The sequence below is a fragment of the Gymnoscopelus braueri genome, assembly GCF_963280865.1.
Source record: "Gymnoscopelus braueri genome assembly, chromosome: 9".
In the NCBI taxonomy this organism is placed as follows: Eukaryota; Metazoa; Chordata; class Actinopteri; order Myctophiformes; family Myctophidae; genus Gymnoscopelus; species Gymnoscopelus braueri.
The window spans coordinates 3,237,232-3,264,275 of record NC_137610.1 but is presented as its reverse complement, the minus strand read 5'-3'; the positions used below and the strand labels follow the sequence as shown (position 1 = coordinate 3,264,275).

General features: G+C 41.1%; 1 protein-coding gene across 1 annotated transcript; it reads right to left on the bottom strand.

Annotated features, from left to right (window-relative positions):
* Nucleotides 1-241: 241 nt before the first annotated feature.
* On the bottom strand, nt 242-27,044 carry LOC308091818 (uncharacterized protein). Its single transcript, XM_080437548.1, has 9 exons — nt 26,995-27,044; nt 24,849-24,967; nt 23,878-23,902; nt 23,604-23,630; nt 17,100-17,152; nt 15,472-15,524; nt 11,661-11,746; nt 8,924-8,965; nt 242-1,162 (listed from the first exon to the last, which is right to left on the bottom strand). The coding sequence occupies exons 2-8, from the start codon at nt 24,964-24,966 to the stop codon at nt 8,926-8,928; spliced, it is 402 nt and encodes a 133-aa protein (XP_080293674.1). The 5' UTR covers nt 24,967; nt 26,995-27,044; the 3' UTR covers nt 242-1,162; nt 8,924-8,925.

Sequence of the window (27,044 nt, the reverse complement as noted above, 5' to 3'; positions counted from 1 at the left end):
TATTGATAGTAAATGTTAAATACATGTGACTAAATACATTACCAAACATATAGATTCACTTTTCAAACACATGGCAAAAAGAAGAATAAGTAGAGACAAAGCAGAGCAGATATAGTTTAAAGTATTTATTAACACAATTGTATTATTGGTACCTTTACTGTAAGCAACACCATTAATATATTTGGTATAATGTCCTATCAATTATTTTTACTATAGTTATGATTATATATGTAATTATGGTCATATTTTATGATTCTATATATAGGTTAATATGAGTTATTAGTGACAATTAAACAATTATATTTTATGATAACTATTACAATGCCTGTAAACAGTTTATTATTGACAGATATATTATTGATGCTATAATGGTTATTATTATTACTACTTTTACTGTTATTGTCCAAAATTATATTCTAACCTTTAAGTAATTTCAATATTTTCCAGGGTGAAGCAAAAAACCCGCCTCCTATTTCAGCCAATTTAGGAGTGCACGGGGAAAAAATTCTTGCACCGACCCCTTTGTTAAAAAAGGCGATCAAGCAAGCTCCTGGTAAATATATTAAACAAACTAATAAATGTAACATTCTGAAAAATAAGTAAAACTTTTAGGGCTGCAACTATATTGATTAAGTGAATTATCTCAAAGTGTATTTTGTAGATATCTAATTTTGTATTTATCAATGAATCAATGTGTAACATTTTCCATAATTATTTTGGGATTACATTTATTAGTTTAATTAAGAAATTAAGTCCTATTTTAATGCTTGTATATTGGCTGTTTGAATAAAATTCAATTTTTTGACAACATTTATTTAAAAATAATTTAGTCCTAATAAGTGTTACAGTCTTACAGCCCTAAAAACAAATGGTGAGTTAAAACATTTACAACATGCACATGTAAATATAAGGTAGTGGGTCATGAAAAGGCAGTATACAATCCAAAATAGTTTGTTATGCATTTTTTAGAATTGATTATTTTATGTGTGAGTTTGTTAATAAATTCAGGGATGGCCAATATTGTGTTTATAGAAATTGGGTACTACTGGTTCACGAGCCACAACATAAATGACAATTAGAAATATGACAATTATTCACAAAGAACATTCCTGAAATGTAGAAAAAGGTTAAAGGCAAAAAAATAATCAGTGCTGGACGGCTTCTGAAAAACAGGGAAACAAGTGTTAGTGTTCTTTTCAAACAAATGCTTCACAATCAGTAGTTATGAAAAAAGACAAAACAATGCTACAATATGAATAATACTAGCGACAAGAGAAAAAAGGTGAGATTTGGCTGCTGCGTAATGGGAGATTCCAAAGTATAGGTGCGGCTACGATGAGGCCCGGTCACTACTTGGGCAGCTGATTCACATGTTCCAGTGATATATCCAATGACAGGGTTGGTGATCAAGAGGTTCCATTGTTCGCAATCCGTTTGTTATTTAGTGTGGCAGATGAGACTTTGCGCTGGAGTGGCACCAGAGAATGATGTAGCGTTGGCTATGAATAGTTCATACCGTCAAACGATCATCTCTGGTGACCACTATTTGGGCAGCTCATTCACATGTTCCAGTGATATATCCAATGACAGGGTTGGTGATCAAGAGGTTCCATTGTTCGCAATCCTTTTGTTATTGAGTGCGGCAGATGTGATTTATAAGAGCAGGTCAGAATGCGTTTGGTGGGAAAGAGCACGATGTCCTTGAAACTAAGGTCTACATGGTTCCAGTGTTTGCAAGCTTGTCTTGCAGGCTATGCACTAGTCCTGATCGGAGGATAATACGCAATACACAGGATCATGGTAGCTGTAGTACGTACGTAGTACTCCAGACTGTAGACATTGCTCTGGTCTTGAGATGTAAATGTGATCCAACAGCGTGTTTTTGTCAGTAGTCTTCTCCTTGATCAGTTGTGTGTATCCTCTGGACTCGAGCAGCATCGCTATCGGAGTACCTACACTGGCCAGTAGATTTTCGTTGAAATCACCACAGACTACGATGGGATGGTGGTCCATCACTTCTAAGGAGTCCAGAAGCGCCTTCAGATTTTCCATGAACGGGTCATCGTAACGTGGTGGTCTGTACACTGCAGCGATCAGAAGCTTGACAGGGGACTCTATCTTGACGACCACAAACTCGAGGTTTGTCACATTGTGTAGGTAACGCTTTTCACATGCCTGTAAATGGTCCTTCACATACACAGCGACGCCACCGCCATTCTGTTCTGCACGTTCAGGACGGCTGGTGTACGAGATGTGCTTGTTGCGGCTGAACATGGTGTATCCATCCAATTGGAGACTGTCAGCCACAAAGGAGCCGGTGAGATGCGTCTCGGTCAAGCACAGGACATCTGCATGGGTCAGTTCGTGATGTTTTTTGATGTCCTGAATGTGTGCCGGTAAACTTTGCGTGTTGTGATGGACAATCGCGAGTGTTTGCGCCTGGCCTGTCGTCTCTCGATACTTCAACAGTGGCATAACACTGTCCAGTGAGGCGGTCTTCATGGATTCCAGGGCAGCTGTGATTGCAGGATCAGCATAGATTTTCTTCGCATCGAAGTCAATGATGTGCAATCCCTGCAATGACGTTGTCCTACTGAGGGCAACGTAGGCCATGCCTGGTTGGAAGATCCGTTTCAAGGAAACCACAGCAGATTGTGTAGTCATGCCTTGGACTTTGTGAGCTGTGCAAGCATATGCCAACTTGATGGGAAATTGCCTACGAAGCGTGTTATTGCTCAGGTGTTCCTCATATCTCTCGACGTACACTTGTGTACTGCCAGGTGTAGTTTTCCGGTATTTCTGTCCTGCTTCAGGCTTATCTACTACAAGCCAAAGCTTGGCTACTCTACTCCCGTCCTCGTTTACGTGCATCTCTACACTAGCCATCTTGCCAAATGTCCCGTTCACAAGGCCATCCTCCACATCTATGTTCCTGATGATCACGATTGGGGCGCCTTCTGCAACCTGCAAGTTGTCAAGAAGATCTTTCTGCTCTCCTGTACAGGGACTGGCAAGGCGAATCTTGTGGTTATGGACTTGCTTGTAGTCTTCCGCGGGTATGTTGACGATGTGGCTGTGGAGCGCAGACAAAGATTTGGCGTTGTGTTCGGACACCTCTTTGTTGGTTGCGAAGATGTGCACAACATCCTTAGGACAACGGTCACGCACAGTCACTCTCTGAGCAAGGAGTGCTTTGTCTGTGTCACTCAGCGGATCCTTCTTCGCTTTGACTCTCAACCTATTCAGAAGCTCTGCGTAGGGCAGATCATCTTTCTGTCGCATGATCTCGGTCAACGTGATCATCTGAAAGTGTTCGAGCAGAAGGTCCGGTTGGCCTTCCTCGAGCACACAGAGCGGTTTCCCACTTGACGTTGGAGGGAGCTGGTAAAAGTCGCCTACTACAAGTACCGACATGCCGCCGAATGGCCTCTTACTGCCTTTAATCTCTTGCAGTCTCCAGTGGATGTAGATAAACATAGCCTTTGAAATCATCGACACCTCATCTATGACGATGATCTCCGCATTTCCCAGCTTTGCCCTCACGTCATCCAATTTGTTTCCCAGTCCTATGTAGGGTGGTTTCAGTTTTCTTGGCAACTTCAACAGGGAATGCAGTGTGTTTCCCGCGATGTTGTATGCCGCAGTTCCTGTAAACGCAGACAGCAGCACTGTGGGCATGGATGCATCCGTCTCCTCAAACAGTCTGGGGAGTCGACGGAGAATCCGTGTTGCCTCACCGTAGATGCACTTGATCAGGTGTGATTTGCCAGTTCCAGCACCCCCAGTGACAAAGAAGAAGAAGGGTTCGGGTTTCTGGTCGAGTACGCTCTTGAAGCACCATTCACGTACAGAGTGAAAGATGGAGGCTTGAGTCCGGTTGAGGTTTCGACACATTGAACGCAGATAATCGAGGCTCATTTGCGGAGCCGATACCCTGTGACCAACAATTGTACCCACCTCTTGACAACTGAACTCTGGGACGTCGTCTTGTTCGTCGTCTGCCTGTGGATCTTGATCTTGTTCGGCAAGACATTCCATCCGCTCGAGCTCATTTTCTGGGGCAATGTTGGCCCACGCATCTTCCGCAGGGCCATGCTTCATGAATTCCTCTAATGCTTCTTCCATCGATTTGCTGTGTTTTTCATACCTCATTTTGTTCTCATCAACAATGGCATTTGCGCGGCATGTCCATTTTTGTCCAGGTATTTTCACAGACGCAGAGTCGTAGAACTCCTTGTAGGTGGGGAAGATTGCGGTTTTCAGTGTGGTCTGATAGCGATGCGGAAGGTAAGCCTTCAGCAAGTTGCCGAAGTATTTCTCGGGGTCCTTCTGTTCCGAGAATTTCGCGTATCTGATAACCGCGGGTCGGCCATCCGTCGAGCGCTTCTTAATGGTTCCCATGTTGTCAGACAGCTTCAGGCTATCCGGCTTTTTTGCTTCGCTACCGTACACAATCCTGTACTCGGATGCAAATTCTGCTAGACACATGTTGTCAAACACCAGTGTTTTGGGTCTGGCGTTGTATTTGTCAAGAAGCCCTGACATCCACACTTGGTTCGAATCGGCTGGTCTTTTCTGCAGCAAGCTGAGCGGGAGGCTCATTTTCATTGCATTGTCATCCGTCGGGAGGAAGACAACATCGCGGGAGCATTTCTTCAATTGCAAGCTGCAAGTTCGGGCCACTGCCTCCTGAGAGCTAACCTGTCTGTTTTTCACATACGCGTGAACAAGTTCGTTCATTGCACCCCTTTCGGTCACTTTTGTGGGGTCTATGCCTTCGACTACTTGTTTCAGAAGCTCACCCATCTCATGTTCGGCCTTGGATATGTAGGACAGCATGTATGAGATGCAAACAAAGTGGTCCAGGACAAACTGGATATCCATGTTGGCATTCCAGGCCTCCAGCAAAACTGGGTTGTAGTTGTTCACATAGCAGTCCTTGACTCCACGCTTCATCAAGAGGACCTGGACATTCCTCAAGTCTTCAAGATAGCTGTCGTACTCTTCGTGAGTCAAATTGCACTTTGCCAGCAACTCTGAGAGGTCGGTCAGTTCTGATGGCAAGTCCAGAAGTAGATCATACAGAGGTTTGAGTTTGGCCAAAGCAGCTTGTGCTCTTGCCCTCTGTTGTTTGCCTATGCCTTCGGTACTCCTCTTTGCACTTTCGTTTGCTCCTTCATTTCCTCCTGTTGCGCCCCTTTCGTTTTCATCCGTGACTTCCTCCGTTGGATCAACTGGCGTTGGGTTAGTTAACCAGGTTGTGTCCACTGGTGCCTTGGGGAATCCAAACCTGCATGTCTTGTTACCTTTCTTACAGGACTTTGTGTGGTTTTTGCTGTGCATCTGAACTTCTTGGACAATTCGGTGAAGCACAGGATTTTCGTTTGGATCAGGCAGCTGGCACGAAATGTAGCGGTCCGCAAATTCGCATATCTTCTCGTCCGAGTCTTCTCCAAGTTTGGGGGCGTCGGCTACCCACATTAAGGCGTGAACATGCGGCGAACCCCGGGCTTGATACTCTATTCTATGGAAATAATCTATGACGTGACCGATAGGGCGAGCATCAGACAACAGCAGTTTTGTATACGCAGAACGAACTCGCTTGTCAAACATTCGCATGGTAGTCACTGCGTTGCTTCTGAGGATGTCGCACTTCTCATTCCAGTCCAGCTTGTCAAAATCCACAATTTGGCCTTGCTGTGCTTTTATTGCCGTTATGACCTCTGGCCATCTGAATTCTGCAGCACTTAAGGTCAAAAAGAAGGTAGGTGGGCCTAACTGACGGACCATGGCAAATAAATCATACATGGTCTTCTGCCAGTAGGCTGGCGTCCCCCTCAGGGGTTGCATGAACCTTGTTGCATCCCGGTTTCTGACCAGTCTCTCAACTTCATGCTTGTCCTGCAACATCTTGTTGCAGATCCTGCGACCATCCTTGGTAAAGGGTTTGCCCTTCCTCAATTGAATTGAGATGGTATTTTTTGCCAAGTGGGTCTCTGTAACAAATTGGGCAAAAAAGAGATAGCTTTGGTCTCTCGCAAAACGATCATCAACATTGAAAAGCCTTGCGTTGAAGTACCTGCTTGGTGTCAGTTTGAGCTTTCTCTTACGATCCAACGTGTTCTCTCCAGTTGGAAACAATGTAGGGAAGGCCCTTGCTTCGAGGTTAGGGGCTGTGCTATAGCTGACAGGCCTGTTTCCTTCAGCTGGGGCGATGCAGAATATGCCATCTCCGTATGTCATTGTCTCTTGTCCAATGTCATCCGGTTCCAAGCAACTGTCCAGGCCATGTCCAGGTCTCAGCGCATCTTGCTCATCTTGGGCAGTGGGTGGATGTTGATCCACTGTCCGTGATGGGTCGAGAGTTTCAGTCGCATCGGCTACTTCCATCATTTCGGCGTCGTCACAACTGTCCATGACTTCGTCTGTGCCTGTCTGTTCAACAGTGGGTAGGTCTTCAAGTTCAACAGTGGGTAGGTCTTCAAGCTGGCCCTCCACATTTTCATCGTTGATGCTCTCATCATCTCGGATTGTGATGTTTTTGTAGTCGGGGTGTGTCTCGATGAGTTTCCTCAAGCCCAGTAAGACATTGGTCATATTGACAGTGTGAAACAAATGATGGCCTTTGTACCGCAGACGTCTCTTCAGTTTCACCCTGTACAAACGGGATGAGTCGAGCCTTCTGGGTAGGGTGTTTACTGTGGTTTCCACGTCTGCTGGCACGCACACCACAGCACCATATATAGCACTCTGTTTGCCTTTAGGAAGTGTGAGAATCTTGGCAAATGGTATGTCTATTGCCGATATTTGTCTTTCCAGCACATTGAGTTGGCGGAGCTCTGGAGGAATGGGTGCAAGTTCCAGGTTGTTTGCGACAGCCAAGCGTGGCATTCTTCCTGCTACTACACTATTGTGACAGCATTGACAAATCCACTCTTTTCGCCTTTCTACGGGTACAGTGCAATCTTCCGGCCCTCCACATTGATCATCACACGAATGAAGGTATTTGCCTGTTAAGCAGGCAGCAACCACGGCGGGTTTGATCTTGTAATTTGACCGATGACAAACATACACTTGATCAGAGAAAAGAGTCCGATGGCACGTTGTGCACACAAAAGTTGGTCCATGTTTTATGACTTTCTGGAAACTCGCTATAGCGCCTTGTAGTAGCTCATTCTGTTGGGTTGCGGGAGCTAAATCTATCCTCGCAGTATCTAAATCTTTACTCGCTTTTACAGCAATGCCCCGTTTGCGCAGGACATCACATAAGTCCTTGTAATAATTTCTTATTCTCATTGAACGTCGGATGTCACGGCGCATGTTGAAGAATGGGTCCGTTTTGCATCTGCGGGCCATGTAGGACTTCATGCATTCCCTTAACTTTTCCCTGAACTCCTCATCTTCTCTGAACCTCTTGTTTACATAAGCCCTCTTTTTCCCTCTAAACACCTCATCTTGATTGTACCTCCTTTTGCCATATGCCTTCTGCTTGACCTGATGCTGCCCTCTGAACTCTTCATCTTCACTGAATCTCCTGTTGAAATATGCCTTCTTGAATTTGTTTTGCTGTTTCTTGAATTTTTCATTTGTTATACATCTCATGGCAATGTATTTGTTCATATATTCCTTCCTTGGAGTCCTAGGTTTTTCCTTGGTATCAGATTGTAGTTTATCCTTTCTTTGTCTCTTCGTTATTTTCTTTTTCCGTGCTTTACTCATTTTGTTGATGTTTTCACTTGTAGTGGGTGACATCACTTGTGATGATGGTGCATTGTCTGTGTGCAGAGAATGCTTCGTGACTGGGGGTACAGTGTTTGTTTCATCCTGGCTAGTTAGATCGACAGGCAGTTTTTGATGCAGGTTGTCAGCATGAACTTGTGTTGTTGACAGATGGGGTGACCTAGCATTTGTCTGTTCAAATGTCACTGGCATGAAGTCAAACTGCATTTTGTCAATCTTGTTTGATGAGTGTGAGAAGTCAATTAGCTGGTCAATCTTAGCGAACAGATCATCCAACTGAGTGAAGGTCATCATTACAGCTTTTCCTCCAGGCAAAGGTAGGCCATCAGCACTTCTCTGATGAGAGTCAAACAGTCCATATCTTCCAGACCTGTCTCTAAAAACTGCAATGGTGTGTGGTGATACTGTTAGGAGTGCATATTTGACATCCTCAGACAGACACTTAAGTCTTTCCTGAAGCTTCAGCCACCAATGCCGTCGGTAGGGCTCTCCCTCAGCTCTCATATATCCCATGTCCACGGTAGATTTTAGAGAGTACGTATTGTGTTCCGTTTCCACCTTGAGAGGTACTTCCTCCATTGTCAGGTGGCATGACTTAAACTGCTTTTGTCTTTTTAGTGTTTCTATTGTTCTTTTATACAGACTGTCTCCCTTGTCCAGTATCTTGTCAAGATCATCCATCTTCAAGTCAAGACCTTCATGTTGGTGTGCCAAAAATGTCAGACCCATGCATGTACACTGCCGATTCTTTGACATTTGGGAAAACTTATGATGATTTTGGCTTTTGGATGCCTGCACAGATTTGACAGAGGGTGGCACGGTGCATGCTTGGTCATTGTTGGAAAGGTCCATGGCCTCGACAATGTTGTCTTGTTCTTCAACATCAGACTGTGCATGTTGCTGAGCTGTTTCTACCACAGGCTCCATGGCTGGCCATGGACTAAATGTGTTTTGTGCCCCTTCATCGACCTCTGTGCAACTGTTTGGTGAATCTGTATGGGCCAATTTAGCATCCCAGAATTTCTTTTTAGCGATAGATTTCTTCCCACGATAAGGCATGATGTCACCAAGTTTTAGATCTGAACTTTTATTAAAATGTACACTCTCTACCAAAAAACAACCTTCAATACTAGTGTAGCATTAGTCACAAATCACTCTAGGCCTATAGAATCAACTTACTTACCGTTAAAAAGTCACCAGAGGAGCTGTTCCGATCTGATGAACACTAGAGAAAAAAAGAGAACATTTTCAGACTAGCGCTATAGTTTTACAATATAATTACATTTTATGACAGTAGATTTTCAGGCCGCTGCACAGCCTTCAAACCTAGTCCTATGTTGCACTGCTATGAACATGGGTCACTGAAGCATGGCCATTTGAAGTGTTATACACTGCTATTGCACATACCAAGTTTGGAGCGTTAAGCATGTTCGGAACTGGAGTTATGGCTGTTTAAAGGGCACATTTTTGATGAAAATCTTTGTCTATGATCAAGTATCGGTATATATGAAGTCATTTCTCGGACTGCGTTGAGTTCTTTCATCTTTCCATAATGTGCATTATTGGTGTGTTAGCAATCTAACAGCTGCATGTGTATGTATGGTGGTTATTTATGTAAGGTTATTTATATCCATCTACCATTCATGCCATTATGGCTATAACAGACAAAGCTGATAGCCTTTGTTGAACTTTAACTATTCAGGATTTTACACAATATTGACCAAAACATTTGGAAAAGTATAACTAAAGAGAGAAAGTATTACATAAGAATATGTATACCAAAGATTATGTATATGATGAGAACACCATAGAATTGAAGTACGCATATCATCTGCATAGTTTATATTAGGTATAGCAGTGTGGGAAAATAATGCATTAATTCATAAGTTTACTGTTGCAAACACTAATGTTACCATTTATCTGTAGAGTAATGGTGTAACCATTTTGTTTTATTCCATTTGAATTTTTAGATTAAGAATGGCTGACAGCTTTGACTAAATTGGATCCTATATAGTCATGACCTTTTTAAAATGTGTGGAAACAGAATGTAACTAGAGAAAGTGCTCCTCGGGAGCACAGGTCCCACCAGGGAGCAGGTTATTGTGGGCCAGCAATGTTTGGAATTCGTCAATCAGGATGAATATGAAAAACTGGACAGATTTATTTTTGATCACTTGACTATGAAGATAATGTGTACCGATTTGCGTGATGTTTGGACAACATTTGTGGGGCTAATTTAAAAACAATTTTGCAAAAATCGGCCTCCTGATGGAGCTATAATAGGGCAATGTTAAGAGGGTGGCACTTGTATCTCAAAGTAGTGCGAATGTGCGTGCAAAGTTTCACCGCAATCAGACGGTGCTATAATGATTTGCGGTATTCTGTTAAAAATAGGCCGCTCCTGCACACTTTAGATGTCAATCTTAGCTAATCAAGATGGAATATGAAAGGTCCAACAGGTCCGTCTTGATCACATGACTATTTGCGTGCAATTTGGATAAAATCTGAATGAGTAATATCAAAAATACGTTTTACACAAGTCAGCCACCTGATGGCGCTATAAAAGGCAGATGTGAAAAATGCAGGGCAAAGGCTTTTTCTTGGCCACTAGGGAGTGTGCATACAAATTTTTACACAGATCGGTGCAGTTATAGGTAAAACATGAATCGACCTGCTTTAGCGCCACCATGAGGTTGACGTGACATTTTTCAAGTGGCATTTCTTCCTCTGCCTGGGTATGTGCTTGCAAAATGTCACAGAAATTGCACGCCGTGTTCATGATTTGAGGCATTTAGTTCAAAACGGAGCACTCCTGCAAACTTTGGACGTCAATCTTAGCCAATCAGGATGGAATATGACAAATCTGAAATACCAGTTTGTTTAATGACAATAGTGACTGTGTACGGATTAGCGTCATGTTTGGACAACACGTGTAGGAGCACGGTCAAAAGTGTGTTTTGCAAAAATCGGCCTCCTGGTGGGACAATTAGAGGCCCATGTGACTAATTTGGGACAGAATTCTGCTCAGGCATCCAGAGAGAGTATGTGTACAGTTTCACTGTGCACACACAGTGAAACTGTGGTACCGTTCAAGCCAACGGTACCAGAGATTGACCGTCCACAGACAGAATGACACACACACACGGACGGACAGGGTGCAAAACAGTCTCAGCCATGCCTTCCGGCCTGGCGGAGACACTAAAGTGTGCAAAATAAGCTAAAATAATAGGAGTTGACATTTAAAAAATAAAGAAAATGTGTTCAAGTAAGCTAATAATATGGGGACCAACAAAATAATTTGGGGACCCCTCTGGGAATCTTGATAACCCCATGCATGTAATGCGCCGATCTCTGTGAGGACGGCAGTCAGAGATTATTCCTTGATTTTTCAAAAGGTACAGTAAAATCACTGTTTTTGCTGGCAGCACTGGCACACTATTGATATGGCAGTCAAAGAGTTAAAGGAGTAGTTCATCCCCAAATTTTTTTCTATTGATTACTCACCCCATGGAGCCTTGAATTCATAGATATTTTTTTAGTTTTTGTCACATTCCTAAGCCAATAATTTGATTATAATAAATTTGTCCCCATTGATTCCGGTAGGAGACACAAATGCATTTGTGTCTCCTACCGGAATCAATGGGGACAAATTTATTATAATCAAATAATAAAGGAAGGAATGCGACTACAACAAAAAAATATCCATGAATTCAAGGCTCCATGGGGTGAGTAATCCATAGAAAAAAAGTTATTTTGGGGATGAACTACTCCTTTAAGCTACATAGAGTAAATATATTGGCAATGATTCCTTAAAAACAGAATGGATTGACCCCAAGACAATATCCATATGCCAACATTAGATAGTTATCTAAAAGGCTTTGATTTGCAGTTGCACATGTGTCATGTTATGTTAAACAAACCTTGCAGTAGTGCAGTCTGGGATGGTCCCCTCAGTGCACAGCTGTGTTGGCCAAGATATCAGGTCCGGTGTACAGCCACGCCACAGCTGAAAATTCCAATCAAAAACACTGTATTTTAGACAAATTGATAAAAGTAAATGCATATAGTGACATTGGTAGATCTACAAGCTCACAAGTGATCTACAATCTGACAAGTGAGCTTGTAGATCGGCTATCTAAAATAAGGCTAAAAGTTTACAGTGAGCTTGTAGATCTGCTATTTTCAAATATGTATAATGCCTTGTTATGACATGGCTACAGATGTCTGCCAATTTGTGAGATAATTGGAAAATAGCAGATGTAATCGCATTGTGAGCTTGTAGATCTGCAATTTTCAAATAGCCAAAGTTTAAATATGGCTGAAGTGGTTAATGAAGCCTATGTTTTTTAAACAATAATCAAAATCTAGAAGTAGCAAAGTTTTAAAATAATTGTAGTGGATTACAAGTACAATATTTGTCCATCTATGCCAACTGCCGACATACCAAATCAGCAATGCAACACTGTACAGTACTCACACCGCAAATGTACACAGATAGACAGACACAGTCTGAGCACAAGGGCGTGAGCATGTCAATATAGGGATAATAGCAGATGTACAAGCTCAGAAAATCAGCTTGTAGATCTGCTATTTTAAATAAGTGGTGTGACCATATGTCACCCACACACCCACCTCATCTCAGCCCTACTTTCTCCTGTTAGTGGCTAGTGGTTTGTGTTTATTAATCACAATTTTTCACAGAATATATATAACAAATGCAAGGTTGCATTTTGTGTTATATAATGAATTGTTACAAATAGGTGGATTGTGACACGATGTTATGAAAAACAATGATGTAGCTTACAGAGCTAGCTATGAAACATGACTTCAACTGTGTGTTTGCACTTTATCCATTGTACATCTACATAAAAGTCCTTGAAATTAACAAGTTTGAGAACCACTGCCCTACTTCATCATACAAGATTGGCATACAATAAGAGTAAAAATAGCAGATCTACAAGCTGCCAACGTGTGTTGGTGCTCCACTTTTACATGTCAAGGACCTCCAAAATGATATGCATTTGGCCGCAGAACTTTATGTCAAAATATGTTGTACCAGGGACCCCCAGAAGCACATATGGGAGTTAAAAATGTTTGCAAAGGACCCCCAAAATGATATGTATTTTGCCATAGAACTTTGTCAAAATATGTTGTTCCAGGGACCCCCAGAAGCACGATCAGAGTTAAAAATGTTTGCAAACTTTCAAGATTTTTCAAAAATAGATCTACAAGCTCACTTGGTGCTGCACTATGAGCTTGTATATCTGCTATTTTTGAATGGCCAAATCAATCTAAAACGAGAGCAATCCCGGTCTTAAAGGGTTAATACAAAATTCAGGCAGGCCTATCACTTATCACAATATAAATGTAAATCAAGCTATCGATATTGGCAATGCCTCCTTAAACACTGGCCCTGGATTGACCCAAAGACACTTAGGCACACACAAGTGGGCATGTTTGTTTGTCAGGTACTTATTAAAGCATACTTTCAAATGGAAATGAATATACTAAATGATATATTGCATCCACGACGTGAAAACACAGCAACCATACCAATTAACTACACCACTGTACCAGAATGCAAACAGTCTTACTTAAGTAGGGGTGCTACTGCTAGTATACTCCTTCTGGATGACAGAGTAACTGCCTTTAAAACGAAAATTGTGATTTTGAGAGACCAATTTCATCCAATCAGGAGGGAGAACTCATACAGGACACAGCCTATACAATCAAGTTATTGATTATGATTGGATGAAATTGCCAACCAACCCTTTATTTTCTGTTTAAAAAGGACCTGCAGAGACGGGGTGTTCCCTGTTACTAAACAAACACAAAGCAATGATGGCTATCAGCATATAGCTTTCTATAAACTGGACAATAGCAAAGAAACAGTGCCAATATAGATCTTGAAATTTGAAACAGACAAGTCATATTGTGCTGAAACATTGGCCACATATGGATAAGACAGACATTAATGAGACACAATCAGGGCCTGTTAATGGACATCAACTATGGGTAATTTATTCAACCCCTAGCCACACCTCTTATCACCCCCCTATTATCACCTTTCAGTCAGCTGACAACTATAGAAACTTGAAGCAACACATACTTGTCACCTGGATACCAGTGGTTCTCAAACTATGGTAATGTCAAAGAGCTTCCATTTTTTAGCCACAGACCCCCATAACCTAGTATTTCATGCCATGTCAATGTCAATAAGCCAACATTAGATCGAATAGGCTAAGTTTAAATAGGGCTGCTGAAACATGACTTCAACCTGGTGTTTGCACTTTATCCATTTACGGCCTGTACATCAACATTATAAAGTCCTTGAAATTAACAAGCTTGAGAACCACTGCCCTACTTCAACATTCAAGAGTGTCACACAATAAGAGTAAAAATAGCAGATCTACAAGCTTCCAACGTGCCTTGGTGCTCCACTTTTCCATGTGAAGGACCCCTAAAATGATATGCATTAGACCACTGACCCCCATAACCTAGTAACTCTGAGTGTGTTCACATGTAACCAAATGGACATTTATATTGTATCCAATGGTTACATTTATACACTCTCTACAGTTAAAAACTTGTAGATCTGCCATTTTCAAATAGCCAAAGTTTAAATAGGGCTGAAGTGGTTAGTGTAGCCTATGTTTTTTAAACAACAATCTACAAAGTAACTCATGATTGATAAAAAATTGTAGTGGATTACAAGTACAATATTTGTCTATCACTGCCAACATACCAAATCAGCAATGCAACACTGTACAGTACTCACACCGCAAATGTACACAGATAGATTAGACAGACATAGTCTGAGCACAAGGCATGAGCATGTCAATATAGGGACAATAGCAGATCTACAAGCTCAGAAAATCAGCTTGTAAATCTGCTATTTTAAATAAAGGTTAAGTGGTGTGACCATGTGTGAACACACACACACACACACACACAAGATAGATCTTGAAAATTGAACCAGACAAGTCAGTGTGCTGAAAAATTGGCCACATATGGATAAGACAGACACAGATGAGACACAGGGCCTGTTAAAGGGCATCGACAATGGGTCATTTATTCAACCCCTAACCACACCTCTAATCACCCCCCTATTATCACCTTTCAGTCAGCTGACAACTCTATAGAAACTTGAAGCAACACATACTTGTCACCTGTACATGCATATCAATAGACAATAGCAGATCTACAAGCTCATAAGTGATCTACAATGAGCTATGTAGATCGGCCATTTAAAATGAAGCAACAAGCTTACAGTGAGCTTGTAGATCTGCTATTTTCCAAACATTACAAACTCACACCGCAAATGTACACAGATAGATTAGACAGACACAGTCTGAGCACAAGGCATGAGCATGTCAATATAGGGACAATAGCAGATCTACAAGCTCAAAAAATCAGTTTGTAGATCTGCTATTTTAAATAAAGGTTAAGTGGTGTGACCATGTGTGACCACACACACACACAATTTATTCAACCCCTAACAACACCTCTAATCACCTTTCAGTCAGCTGACAACTCTATAGAAACTAGAAGCAACACACACTTGTCACCTGGATACCAGTGGTTCTCAAACTATTGTAATGTCAAAGAGCTTCCATTTTTAGCCTATGCACTAGACCACAGACCCCCATAACCTACTATTTGACCCCAAGTCAATGTCAATAAGCCAACATTATATAGTTACATCTAAAATAGGATCAGGATGTTACACACCTTGCAGTAGGTCTGGGATGGTCTGTCTGTCACCTGGGTCCACAGCCAGAGCTCTAAAAAAAAAATACAATATTTTAGACACAGACTTATGAAAGTACATGCATATCAATAGACAATAGCAGATCTACAAGCTCACAAGTGATCTACAAGTGAGCTTGTAGATAAGCTATTTAAAAAAGGCTACACGTTTACAGTGAGCTTGTAGATCTCCTATTTTCAAATATGTATAATGCCTTGTTATCACATGGCTACAGAGTCTGCCAATTTTAGAGATAATTGTTAAATAGCAGATCTACAAGCTCACAATGTATAGCATTGTGAGCTTGTAGATCTGCCATTTTCAAATAGTCAAAGTGTAAATGGGGCTGAAGTGGTTAATGTAGCCTATGTTTTTTAAACAATAACCAAAATCTACAAAGTAACTAAAGTTTTCTAACAATTGTAGTTGATTAAAAGTACAATATTTGCCTCTGAGCTGTAGTGGATATTAGTACAAGTACAGTATTTTTCTATGCAAACTGACTTCATCATACAAGAGTGGCACACAATAAGAGTAAAAATAACAGATCTACAAGTTGACAAGTGAGCTTGTACATCGGCTATTTAAAATAAGGCTACAAGTTTACAGTGAGCTTGTAGATCTGCTATTTTCAAATATCTATACTGCCTTGTTATCACATGGCTACAGATGGCTGCAAATTTTAGAGATAATTGTTAAATAGCAGATCTACAAGCTCACAACATGTTGCATTGTGAGCTTGTAGATCTGCTATTTTCCAAACATTAAACTCACAGTGAGCTTGTAGATATGCTATTTTCAAATATGTATAATGCCTTGTTATCACATGGCTACAGATGTCTGCCAATTCAGGAGATAATTGGAAAATAGCAGATCTACAAGCTCACAACATGTTGCATTGTGAGCTTGTAGATCTGCTATTTTCCAAACATTAAACTCACAGTGAGCTTGTAGATATGCTATTTTCAAATATGTATAATGCCTTGTTATCACATGGCTACAGATGTCTGCCAATTCAGGAGATAATTGGAAAATAGCAGATCTACAAGCTCACAACATGTTGCATTGTGAGCTTGTAGATCTGCCATTTTCTGCCAAAGTTTAAATAGGGCTGAAGTGGTTAATGTAGCCTATGTTTTTTAAACAATAATCCAAATCTACAAAGTAACTAAAGTTTTCAAATAATTGTAGTGGATTACAAGTACAATATTTGTCTATCTATGCCATTTGCCAACATACCAAATCAGCAATGCAACACTGTACAGTACTCACACGGCAAATGTACACAGATAGACAGACACAAGGGAGTGAGCATGTCAATATAGGGACAATAGCAGATCTACAAGCTCAGAAAATTGGTAATTTATTCAACCCCTAACCACACCTCTAATCACCCCTATTATCACCTTTCAGTCAGCTGACAACTCCATAGAAACTTGAAGCAAGATACATACTTGTCACATGGAACAGTGGTTCTCAAACTATTGTAATGTCAAAGAGCTTCAATGTTTTAGCCTATGCATTAGACCACAGACCCCCATAACCTAGTATTTCTTATATATTATCTATTATTATATATTATCTAAAATAGGATCAGCATGTTACACACCTTGCAGTAGGTCTGGGATGGTGTGCCTGTCACCTGGGTCCAAACAGCCAGAGCTGTAAAAAAAAAAAAGGGGATACAATATGTTAGACACAAAGTTATGAAAGTACATGCATATCAATAAACAATAGCAGATCTACAAGCTCACAAGTGGTATACAAGCTGACAAGTGAGCTTGTAGATTGGCTATTTAAAATAAGCCTAAACGTTTACAGTGAGCTTGTAGATCTGCTATTATAATGCCTTGTTATCACATGGCTACAGATGGCTGCCAATTTTAGAGCTAATTGTTAAATAGCAGATCTACAAGCTCACAACGCATAGCATTGTGAGCTTGTAGATCTGCCATTTTCGCCAAAGTTTAGCCAAAAGTTTAAGTAGGGCTTAAGTTGTTAATGTAGCCAATGTTTTTTTAAATAATAATCAAAATCTACAGAGTAACTAAAGTTTTCAAATAATTGTAGTGGATCAAAAGTTCAATATTTGCCTCTGAAATGTAGTGGATAGAAGTACACATACAATTTGTCTATCTATCCTGCCAACTGTCTGTGTCGAGACAGACACAAACAAAGCTCCAAGGAGCTGTGGGTGATGTCACTGCCATGCGGAAGTAGTAAGCACACGTTTATAGCCGTTAGCATCAGTTAGCCTAGCTTACGAATCCTTGTTGTTTTTAACCCAGTTTCAGAGCGACGGTCGCTGCTTAAAGTTAGTTTTAGCAGATCTACAAGCTCAATGTTAACAGACAAAATATATACGAATGCAATGTTGATTAAAAGCATTCTGCGTGATATAATGAATTGTTATGGACAGGTCAAAATTGTGACATGATTGTATGAAAACAAAGTCACCCAGAGTCCTGGGGCCTGAAACAAACGTAACCTGGCGATTGCACAGGTTACGGTTGTACATGCACATTGCACAGGTTGTACATGTACATAAACGTTCACATTTCAAATATTAAGTTCTTAACTCATGGCCACGGATGTGCCAATTCTGTTCGGGCCCTCAGAAGTAACCGTATCTTCAGTATTGTTCAATAAAAAGCATTTTTATCCGATCGGTGGCCATTTTCTCAGCATGTCCGCATGCTTTCAACTACGCGGCCCCATCGGTTGGTAGGTGTACTGCACTCTGATAGAGTATGCCAACTATGAGAAAATGGCCAGCGATCGGATTAAAATGTTTTTTTATTGAACAATACGGAAGATACGGCTACTTCTGAGGGCCCATACATAATTATAACATCCATGGCCATGGGGTAAAAACTTTGTTTGAAATCTGAACGTTGAAGTAGATGTAGGGTCCAAAAAGGGAGAAAGTGCAAACACCAGGTTGAAGTTCATCCATGACCGTCGTGTGATCCAAGGCTATCAGAGATAACTCTGATACAAAAAAAAACGAAACGAAAGTGTATATATAAAGTAATATTACTCACCTCAGACAAAAGACGACGAAATGAAAGTCTTCCGAAGAAAACAAAGTAGATCGATGATATAATATGAAGCTAAATCAAGTAGAACAGTTTACAATAGTAAACGACCGAGGCTCACGCAGAATTTTGATTTGTGAGAGGGCGGCATGTTAGCGCTGTAGGTCTAAGGGGAGGGACAAAATCAGCAAGAGCTGTGATTGGTCTGCTCAGGCAAGGATCAGAACAAGACCGGGCAAGCCCTCTCGCACCCCCTCCCCCCTCCCCCCCACGAACCTCGCGTCACCAGTGTTTCCAACACCGAGGACACAGACACACACACACACACACACACACACACACACACACACACACACACACACACACGCACACACACACACACACACACACACACTCAGACACGCGCGCGCATGCGCACACGCAAGAACACGCATGCGTGCGCACACACACACACACACACACACACACACACACACACACACACACACACACACACACACACACACACACACACACTTAGGTAAACCATTTCCGTATCCCTTCCAAACCGGATATGCAGCTGTTGGTTGTTTTCAATGCAAACGTCATTGGTTGATTTCAATGCAAACGTAATTTGACTAATTTAAAAATTAAAAAGAAGAAGTTAGCAAAATATATAACAGCAATAATAATAATAATAATGATAATAATGATAATAATAATAAGAAAAAAAACAGAGAAGGCAGTACATTATAATAATATAATGTAATGTACATGTAATGTACATAATATACATTCCTAATTTATATATAATAATATTTATTTTACAATGAATATCAATTAATCAATTATATCAATACTGCAATTGTAGAAACACTGTGTCTGGTAATGAAAATTTACTTGAGTAAAAGTACAAAAGTATCGGCATCAAAATATACTTTAAGTACCAGAAGTAAAAGTAGTAATTATTTTAAGTTTTCAAATGCATAAAATGTATTCAAAATGTATCATTAGAAAATAGCAGATCTACAAGCTTACAACGCATCAGGCACTAGGGATAACTGGGCACCAAAACCATCTTGGCACTAGGGACAGGAGGGCACTAGCGACACGTGGGCACGTGGACAACTGGGCACCTGGACGAGTGGGCACCTGAATTAGGATTTTTTTTTCTTTACACAGCATGATGCTTTGTTGTTGTCTGGGCCAGGCCAAAAGGCATGACCGAGACTATGTTTTGCACCCTGTCTGTCCGTCCATCCGTATGTCCTTCGCCCCCTCCGTCTGTGTAAAAATCATGTTTTTGCATCATACGGTGACATTTTGCGCATTTGTGGCGCCCCCTATGGATCAAAGTGGAAATGCTTCTGTGGATTTGTTGAGTAAACCACCCTCGACATGTGATTCAAATTTGGGATCGATTGGACGTTTTGTTCGTGATTTTGGATTTTTTTTGTAAAACGGGCCCCTCCCACTAACTTTGGAAGCCAATTACGGACGAACGGTAAGGACTATCAAAATGCCGTTTGGATATGTTTATCGCATGGGTCCATAGATGACCTGTACCGATTTGTGTGAGATTTGGACAAAATTTGTAGGAAAAGGAGCAAAAAGTGTGTTTTGAAGAAAATTCAAAATGGCGGAAAATCTATCCTGACGCAAATGGGCGTGGCCTATATAGGGAGATGCGTCGTGACCCAAGGAATCCAGGGGAAAAGAAATTTTGATTTTACGACTTACGGTTCAAGAGTTATAGGCCAAAACGTAAAGGGGGCTGTTATAGCGCCACCATGTGGCCGATTAGTGTAATTATTTTTTCAATAATTTTGGACTAAATTATGAACCTCCCCTCCAAATGTGGTAACTCTAGCTCTTACGGTTTCTGAGAAAAAAATACTTGAATTTGAGTTTTTTCACTTTTACATTAAAGCGGATGGGGAAATTTAATGCACTAATAAATCAATATCAATTAAACTATTTAACCAATCTCTTAGCAAAATACAAGCGCACGATTCCAGGTCAAGACGGTCATTTTGAGATATGGCACAACATTGGGGAATAAAAACTGTGGGAGGAGATGCGGTCCAAAGTATTGTTTATCTAGAAAGAATAAAGAGTATAGAGTACTATAGTCTGGTTGCCCTGTTAGGGCAACCACACTAACTAGACGCGTCGCAATTCAGGGCAATTGCAAAGTGTGGTTGCGCCGACGCCGGTCGCGGGTCGCCGCCGCCGGGACTCGAGTAATACGGCGGGAGGAATACCCTCGGAGGCTGCGCCAATTACATTGTCACGTCACTCCTGAGATCACTTGCGTTTCATTTTGAGAGGATTGATCCCCCCAAAATAAGGTTTTTGCATCAAACGGTTACATTTTGAGCATTTGTGGTGCCCCCTATAGATCAAAGTGGAAATGCTTTTGGAGATTTGTTGAGTAAACCACCCTTGACATGTGATTCAAATTTGGGATTGACCGGACGCTTCGTTCGTGATTTTTGTCATTTTTGGTAAAACGGGCCCCTCCCACTAACTTTGGAAGCCAATTACGGACAAACGGTGAGGACTATCAAAATGTCGTTTGGATATATTTATCGCATGGGTCCATAGATGACCTGTACCGATTTGTGTGAGATTTGGACAAAATTTGTAGGAAAAGGAGCAAAAAGTGTGTTTTGAAGAATATTCAAAATGGTGGAAAGTCTATCCAGACGCAAATGGGCGTGGCCTATATGGGGAGTTGCGTCATGACCCAAGGAATCCAGGGGAAAATATTTTTTTATTCTACGACCTACACTTCAAGAGTTATAGGCCAAAAGGTAAAGTGGGCTGTTATAGTGCCACCATGTGGCCGACTGGTGTGATTCTTTTATTAATAATTTTGCAATAAACTATTAACCTCCCCTCCAAGTCTTGTAACTGTAGCCCTTACGGTTTCCGAGAAAAAAATACTTGAATGGGAGTTTTTGCAATTCCCATTAAAGTGGATGGGGAAATTTAATGCACTAATAAATCAATATCAAAAAATCTATCTATACGGAAATGGGCGTGGCCTATATGGGGAGTTGCGTATTGACCCAAGGAATCTAGGGGGAAAACGATTTTGATTCTACAACCTACGGTTCAAGAGTTATAGGCCAAAACGTAAAGTGGACTGTTATAGCGCCACCATGAGGCCAACTTGTGTAACTATTTTTTTAAATAATTTTGCAATAAACTATGAACCTCCCCTCCAAGTGTTGTAACCCTAGCCCTTACGGTTTCTGAGAAAAAAATACTTGAATGGGAGTTTTGTCATTTTCCCATTAAAGTGGATGGGGAAATTTAATGCACTAATAAATAAATATAAATTAAACTATGTAACCAATCTCTTAGCAAAATGATAGCACACGATTCCCGTTGAGGCCGGTCATTTTGACATATGGCACTAAATTGGGAAAAATAAACTGTGGGAGGAGATGCGGTCTAAAGTATTGTTTATCTACATCGAAACTTTATCTATAACAATAGTCTGGTTGCCCATTCGGGCAACCACACTAACTAGACGCGTCGCAATTCAGGGCAATTGCAAAGTGTGGTTGCGCCGACGCCGGTCGCAGGTCGCCGCCGCCCGGACTTGAGGGATACGCTTGGAGGAATACCGTCGGAGGCCGCGTGACGTGCCATTAGAATTTGGTGCTGATTGGATCCTGCGTTCGTGATACATGGCGTTTTGATTTGAAGAAATAGGCCCCTCCCACTAAAATAAATAAGCCCCTCCCACAAAGGTAGCGGGCCAATGACATCGTCATATCACTCCTGAGATCACCTGCTTTTCAATTTGAGAGGAGTGATCCCCCCAAAAATCATGTTTTTGCATCAAACGGTTACGTTTTGCACAGTTGTGGCGCCCCCTATGGGTCAAAGTGGAAATGCTTGTGGGGATTCGTTGAGTAAACCACCCTCGACATGTGATTCAAATTTGGGATCGATTGGACGTTTTGTTCGTGATTTTTGGCATTTTTGGTAAAACGGGCCCCTCCCACTAACTTTGGAAGCCAATTACGGACGAACGGTAAAGACTATCAAAATGTCGTTTGGATATGTTTATTGCATGGGTCCATAGATGACCTGTACCGATTTGTGTGAGATTTGGACAAAATATGTAGGAAAAGGAGCAAAAAGTGTGTTTTGAAGAAAATTCAAAATGGCGGAAAATCTATCCAGACGCAAATGGGCGTGGCCTATATGGGGAGATGCGTCATGACCCAAGGAATCCAGGGGAAAAGGTTTTTTGATTTTTTTACGACCTATGGTTCAAGAGTTATAGGCAAAAACGTAAAGGGGGCTGTTATAGCGCCACCATGAGGCCGACTGGTGTAATTCTTTCTTTAATAATTTTGGAGTTAATTATAAACCTCCCCTCCAAATCTGGTAACTCTAGCTCTTACGGTTTCTGAGAAAAAAATACTTGAATTTGAGTTTTTTCACTTTTCCATTAAAGTGGATGGGGAAATTTAATGCACTAATAAATCAATATCAATAAAACTATGCAACCAATCTCTTAGCAAAATACAAGCACACGATTCCCGGTGAAACCGGTCATTTTGACATATGGCACTAAATTGGGAAAAATAAACTGTGGGAGGAGATGCGGTTCAAAGTATTGTTTATCTAGAAAGAAAATAGCATCCCTAGAACAATAGTCTGGTTGCCCTGTTAGGGCAACCACACTAATAAAGTGTGAGGATTACTATAGTCTGGTTGCCCTGTTAGGGCAACCACACTAATAAAGTGTGAGGATTACTATAGTCTGGTTGCCCTGTTAGGGCAACCACACTAACTAGATTCTGACAAGTCCTGGAAAAGATGCGTTGTGGTTGGCCAGAAGTTACTTTGAGTGGCAGCGCGCCTTTCCGAATATGGCGGCTAGGTTTCTATGTCTATGGCAGGAGCGGCCACAGAAGAGCACCTTTGTTTTTGCAAATTTGCCTTTGTTTGACCTCAGTTACAGTGGGCAGCATGTTTCCCTGCCTGTATGAGTCGTAAACTTCATGTATTGCTTTATCCTAAAATTTTAACCATTTGTTAATAAACGTATCACTTATTTTTTTGCATACCGTCCGTTGTAGCCACCGCCGCCGTACCTGCATTGAGATATTTATTTACAAGTTATTTGATAGTTTAGTGTTTTATTATGAACAACTGATCAAGAAAGGTGTAATTGAAGAATAGAGAGAGACAGTAATATATCCTAATATAATATCAAATGTATAAGGTTCCTGGCTAAAAGTAGCAAAATAGTGAAATAGCAGCAGATATAGAAATATGCTCCTTTTTGCACGTAGTCTCTCGTGCAGATGAGGCATTTAGCAGCAAATAAGAATGATTTACCTGTCACTGAGGTGTTCTCCTACGCCTGCAGACAAGAGATGAACATTATATTTGGGCATTATAATAATACAAACAAAAGAACGTATTTGGGGGCCCTCTTGCGGCCGGGCCGTGAGGAAATAGCATTTATTTTACAAATGTATCCCACGACTTTTGTAACCCATTTTTTCACCCAGTGCCAAATGCCTAATCTGTAATCCTGGGCACTACTCTCCCTCTGCCAGCCTGGGGAGAGTCCCGAACTGAGCTCATGCTTCCTTCGATGTATGAGGAGTGAGTAGGCCGCTGCTTATCACCTGACAGGGGGGGGTTTCCCCGGTAGGACGTAGGAAGGAACAAGTTATTCCAACCAGTTCCCTTCCCCTCCATCAGGCGCCCTGGCTGACCAGGGGGAGGCAGTATAGAGACCAGGATTACTGCATGTTTTTTGTGAGGGTACCTACAGTAGGAGACATGGGGAGAACATGCAAACTCTGGTCCTTTCGCCAACCCCACCTAGGGTATGGGCACTGATGACGCGGAGGAGAGAACATGCCCACAGTGCCCACAGCGTCCCCGGCGGGAATCGAACCCAGGACCTTCTAGCTGTGAGGCGACAGCGCTACAGACTGCACCGTGCCCCTAACATTAATGTTTTAATGATAATAAAACATTAATGTTTTAATGATAATATAACATTAATATTTTAATGATAATATAACATTAATATTTTAATGATAATATAACATTAATATTTTAATGATAATATAACATTAATATTAAAATAATTCATATAAAAAAAGAAAACCTTGAAAAAATTGTTTTCGTTGTTATACCAATAAATAGGAACTTAAAGTATACTATGGAACACAATCAATTGATTGATCTTTAAAATAAACATGCTCTAAAAATGCATGCAGCCCACACATCTGATTGCTTTTTTGGTGTAAGTCCGAGTACAGAGTCAACTCAGGAGCAGTATTTTTACCTACCCTGCAGAGCAGCCCTGCCCACGTGGCGGAATAAATTACGGAAGAATTTACCCTCCACTGGCTGGGGTTGCTGCCCCAACAGCAGCAGCACCAGAATGACTGAGCAAAAAAGCTTCATCCTGAAACCAAGAACCAACAGCTTTAGGATGGAGTGTGTGTGTGTGTGTGTGTGTGTGTGTGTGTGTTTTTATTGTTTTGTTTTTGTCGCATTTCTAAGCCAATAATTTGACCAGCGGACCGGTAGGTAACGGTTCCAGTAGGAGACGCAAAGTAAATTATTTGAGTCTCCGACCGCTGCCGGTCATTGAATTATTGGCTTAGGAATGCGACAAAACCAAAAAAATATCCATGAATTCAAGTCTCCATGGGGTGACTAATCGATAGAAAAAGTAATTTTGGGTGTGAACTATCCCTTTAACAAAAAAAGAGGTCTACAGCGTGTGAATTGTTACACACATATAACTTGTATGAAAGTATCTAGAGACAGAAGGTGTGTACATCTTTGATGCAAAGCATAACATTCCTCATCCTGAAACCAAAGACAACGATGGAGGCCTGTTATTACATACTTTAAACCATTAACACATTGGGTGCCAGAGGTTTATTAAAATATTATACGTTGAGTGCCAGCATTTCTTCCATCCACTTGCGTTATACATTTCGTGCTGTGAGAAGCCCTGACGCGGAAGTGCATGTAAACAAAGCGTGCGTGCGAGACGGCGGAGGGTCCCGACTAACGCCTGGAACAATAATATTTCCAACGCGACCCTCCATTGCAGCGTGATCGCCGATCGAAAACGGCTCGTTTCCACCACATTAAAAAGAAATGGAGATATTAAGCTTTTAATCAAGGAGATAACATTGAAAACGCCGACCGGAAGGATTTTTGACATGGAGCCACATCCAGCCTCTTCTTCTCAGAAACTGCTTGGGTGATGTCAAAGTTTCGTTTTAGCGCCCCACGTGGCCCACATGTATAAAAATAGAATTGGGTCAAAAACGGTCCGGACCGTTTTCGGCACTTCTCGTTTGGACCCTCAAAAACGGTCCGGACCGTTTTTGGCATTCAATGTGTTAAGACCTGGAACGCATCTCTTTTTTAAATTTAAGATACAAACAGCATATCTCTGCTGACCGGCAGGAACCAGCTAACTCCAAAATGTTTTTTTTGTCATTTTTCAGGAAATGACAAAAACAAAACAAAAATGGAGTTAGGAGGTTTTGTTCATCATTGATAAGAACAGCTAAATGGACCTCCAAGCTCACAATGAGGTTGGAGGTCAAAAGGGGGTGGAGCCTGGAGTCAGCAAAACCAGCTAACTCCACCGCCCTTTGCTGGAGTTAGCTGGTTTAGCAGAAAGTTTGAGGATCCAATGGAGTTAGCTGGTTTTGTCAGAAGCACTTTTTAATACTTTTCATTGGTTCAATATTTTTTTTACCAACACACAGACGTAAAGGGTGTTCAATGGCCCTGATTTATGGAAAAAATGCAAAAGCGGAAAAATGGAGTTAGCTGGTTCCTGCCGGACAGCAACGTGTGGCACTATGACAGAATCCTAATACAAAATAATGCATTGAGTAATGAAACAAATTACAGTTATTTCTCCCAGGTAATAATAAGTAAAATAGAGCTTTTAAAGTCAAAGTAATATGTTTCTAAATACCAAGCCTAAACTGTCATGTAATTCCGTCATATAATCACATTCAGTCATTATGAAGACTGCTGTACAAACAGGCAGGCTGGACTAGGTATATTTTATCTGTAGCATTAAAGGGGTAGTTCACCCCCAAAATAACTTTTTTTCTATTGATTACTCACCCCATGGAGCCTTGAATTCATAGATATTTTTTTGTTTTTGTCACATTCCTAAGCCAATAATTTGATTATAATAAATTTGTCCCCATTGATTCCGGTAGGAGACACAAATGCATTTGTGTCTCCTACCGGAATCAATGGGGCTAAATTTATTATAATCAAATAATAAAGGAAGGAATGCGAGAAAAACTAAAAAATATCCATGAATTCAAGGCTCCATGGGGTGAGTAATCAATAGAAAAAAAGTTATTTTGGGGGTGAACTACCCCTTTAAGTACAAAAATATATAAATAAAAGCATAACACAATCATGCCAACATTTATTTCTTACCTTTCCACAGATGTCACACTGTCAGGCCAGTGTACCAGTAGTACCAAGGG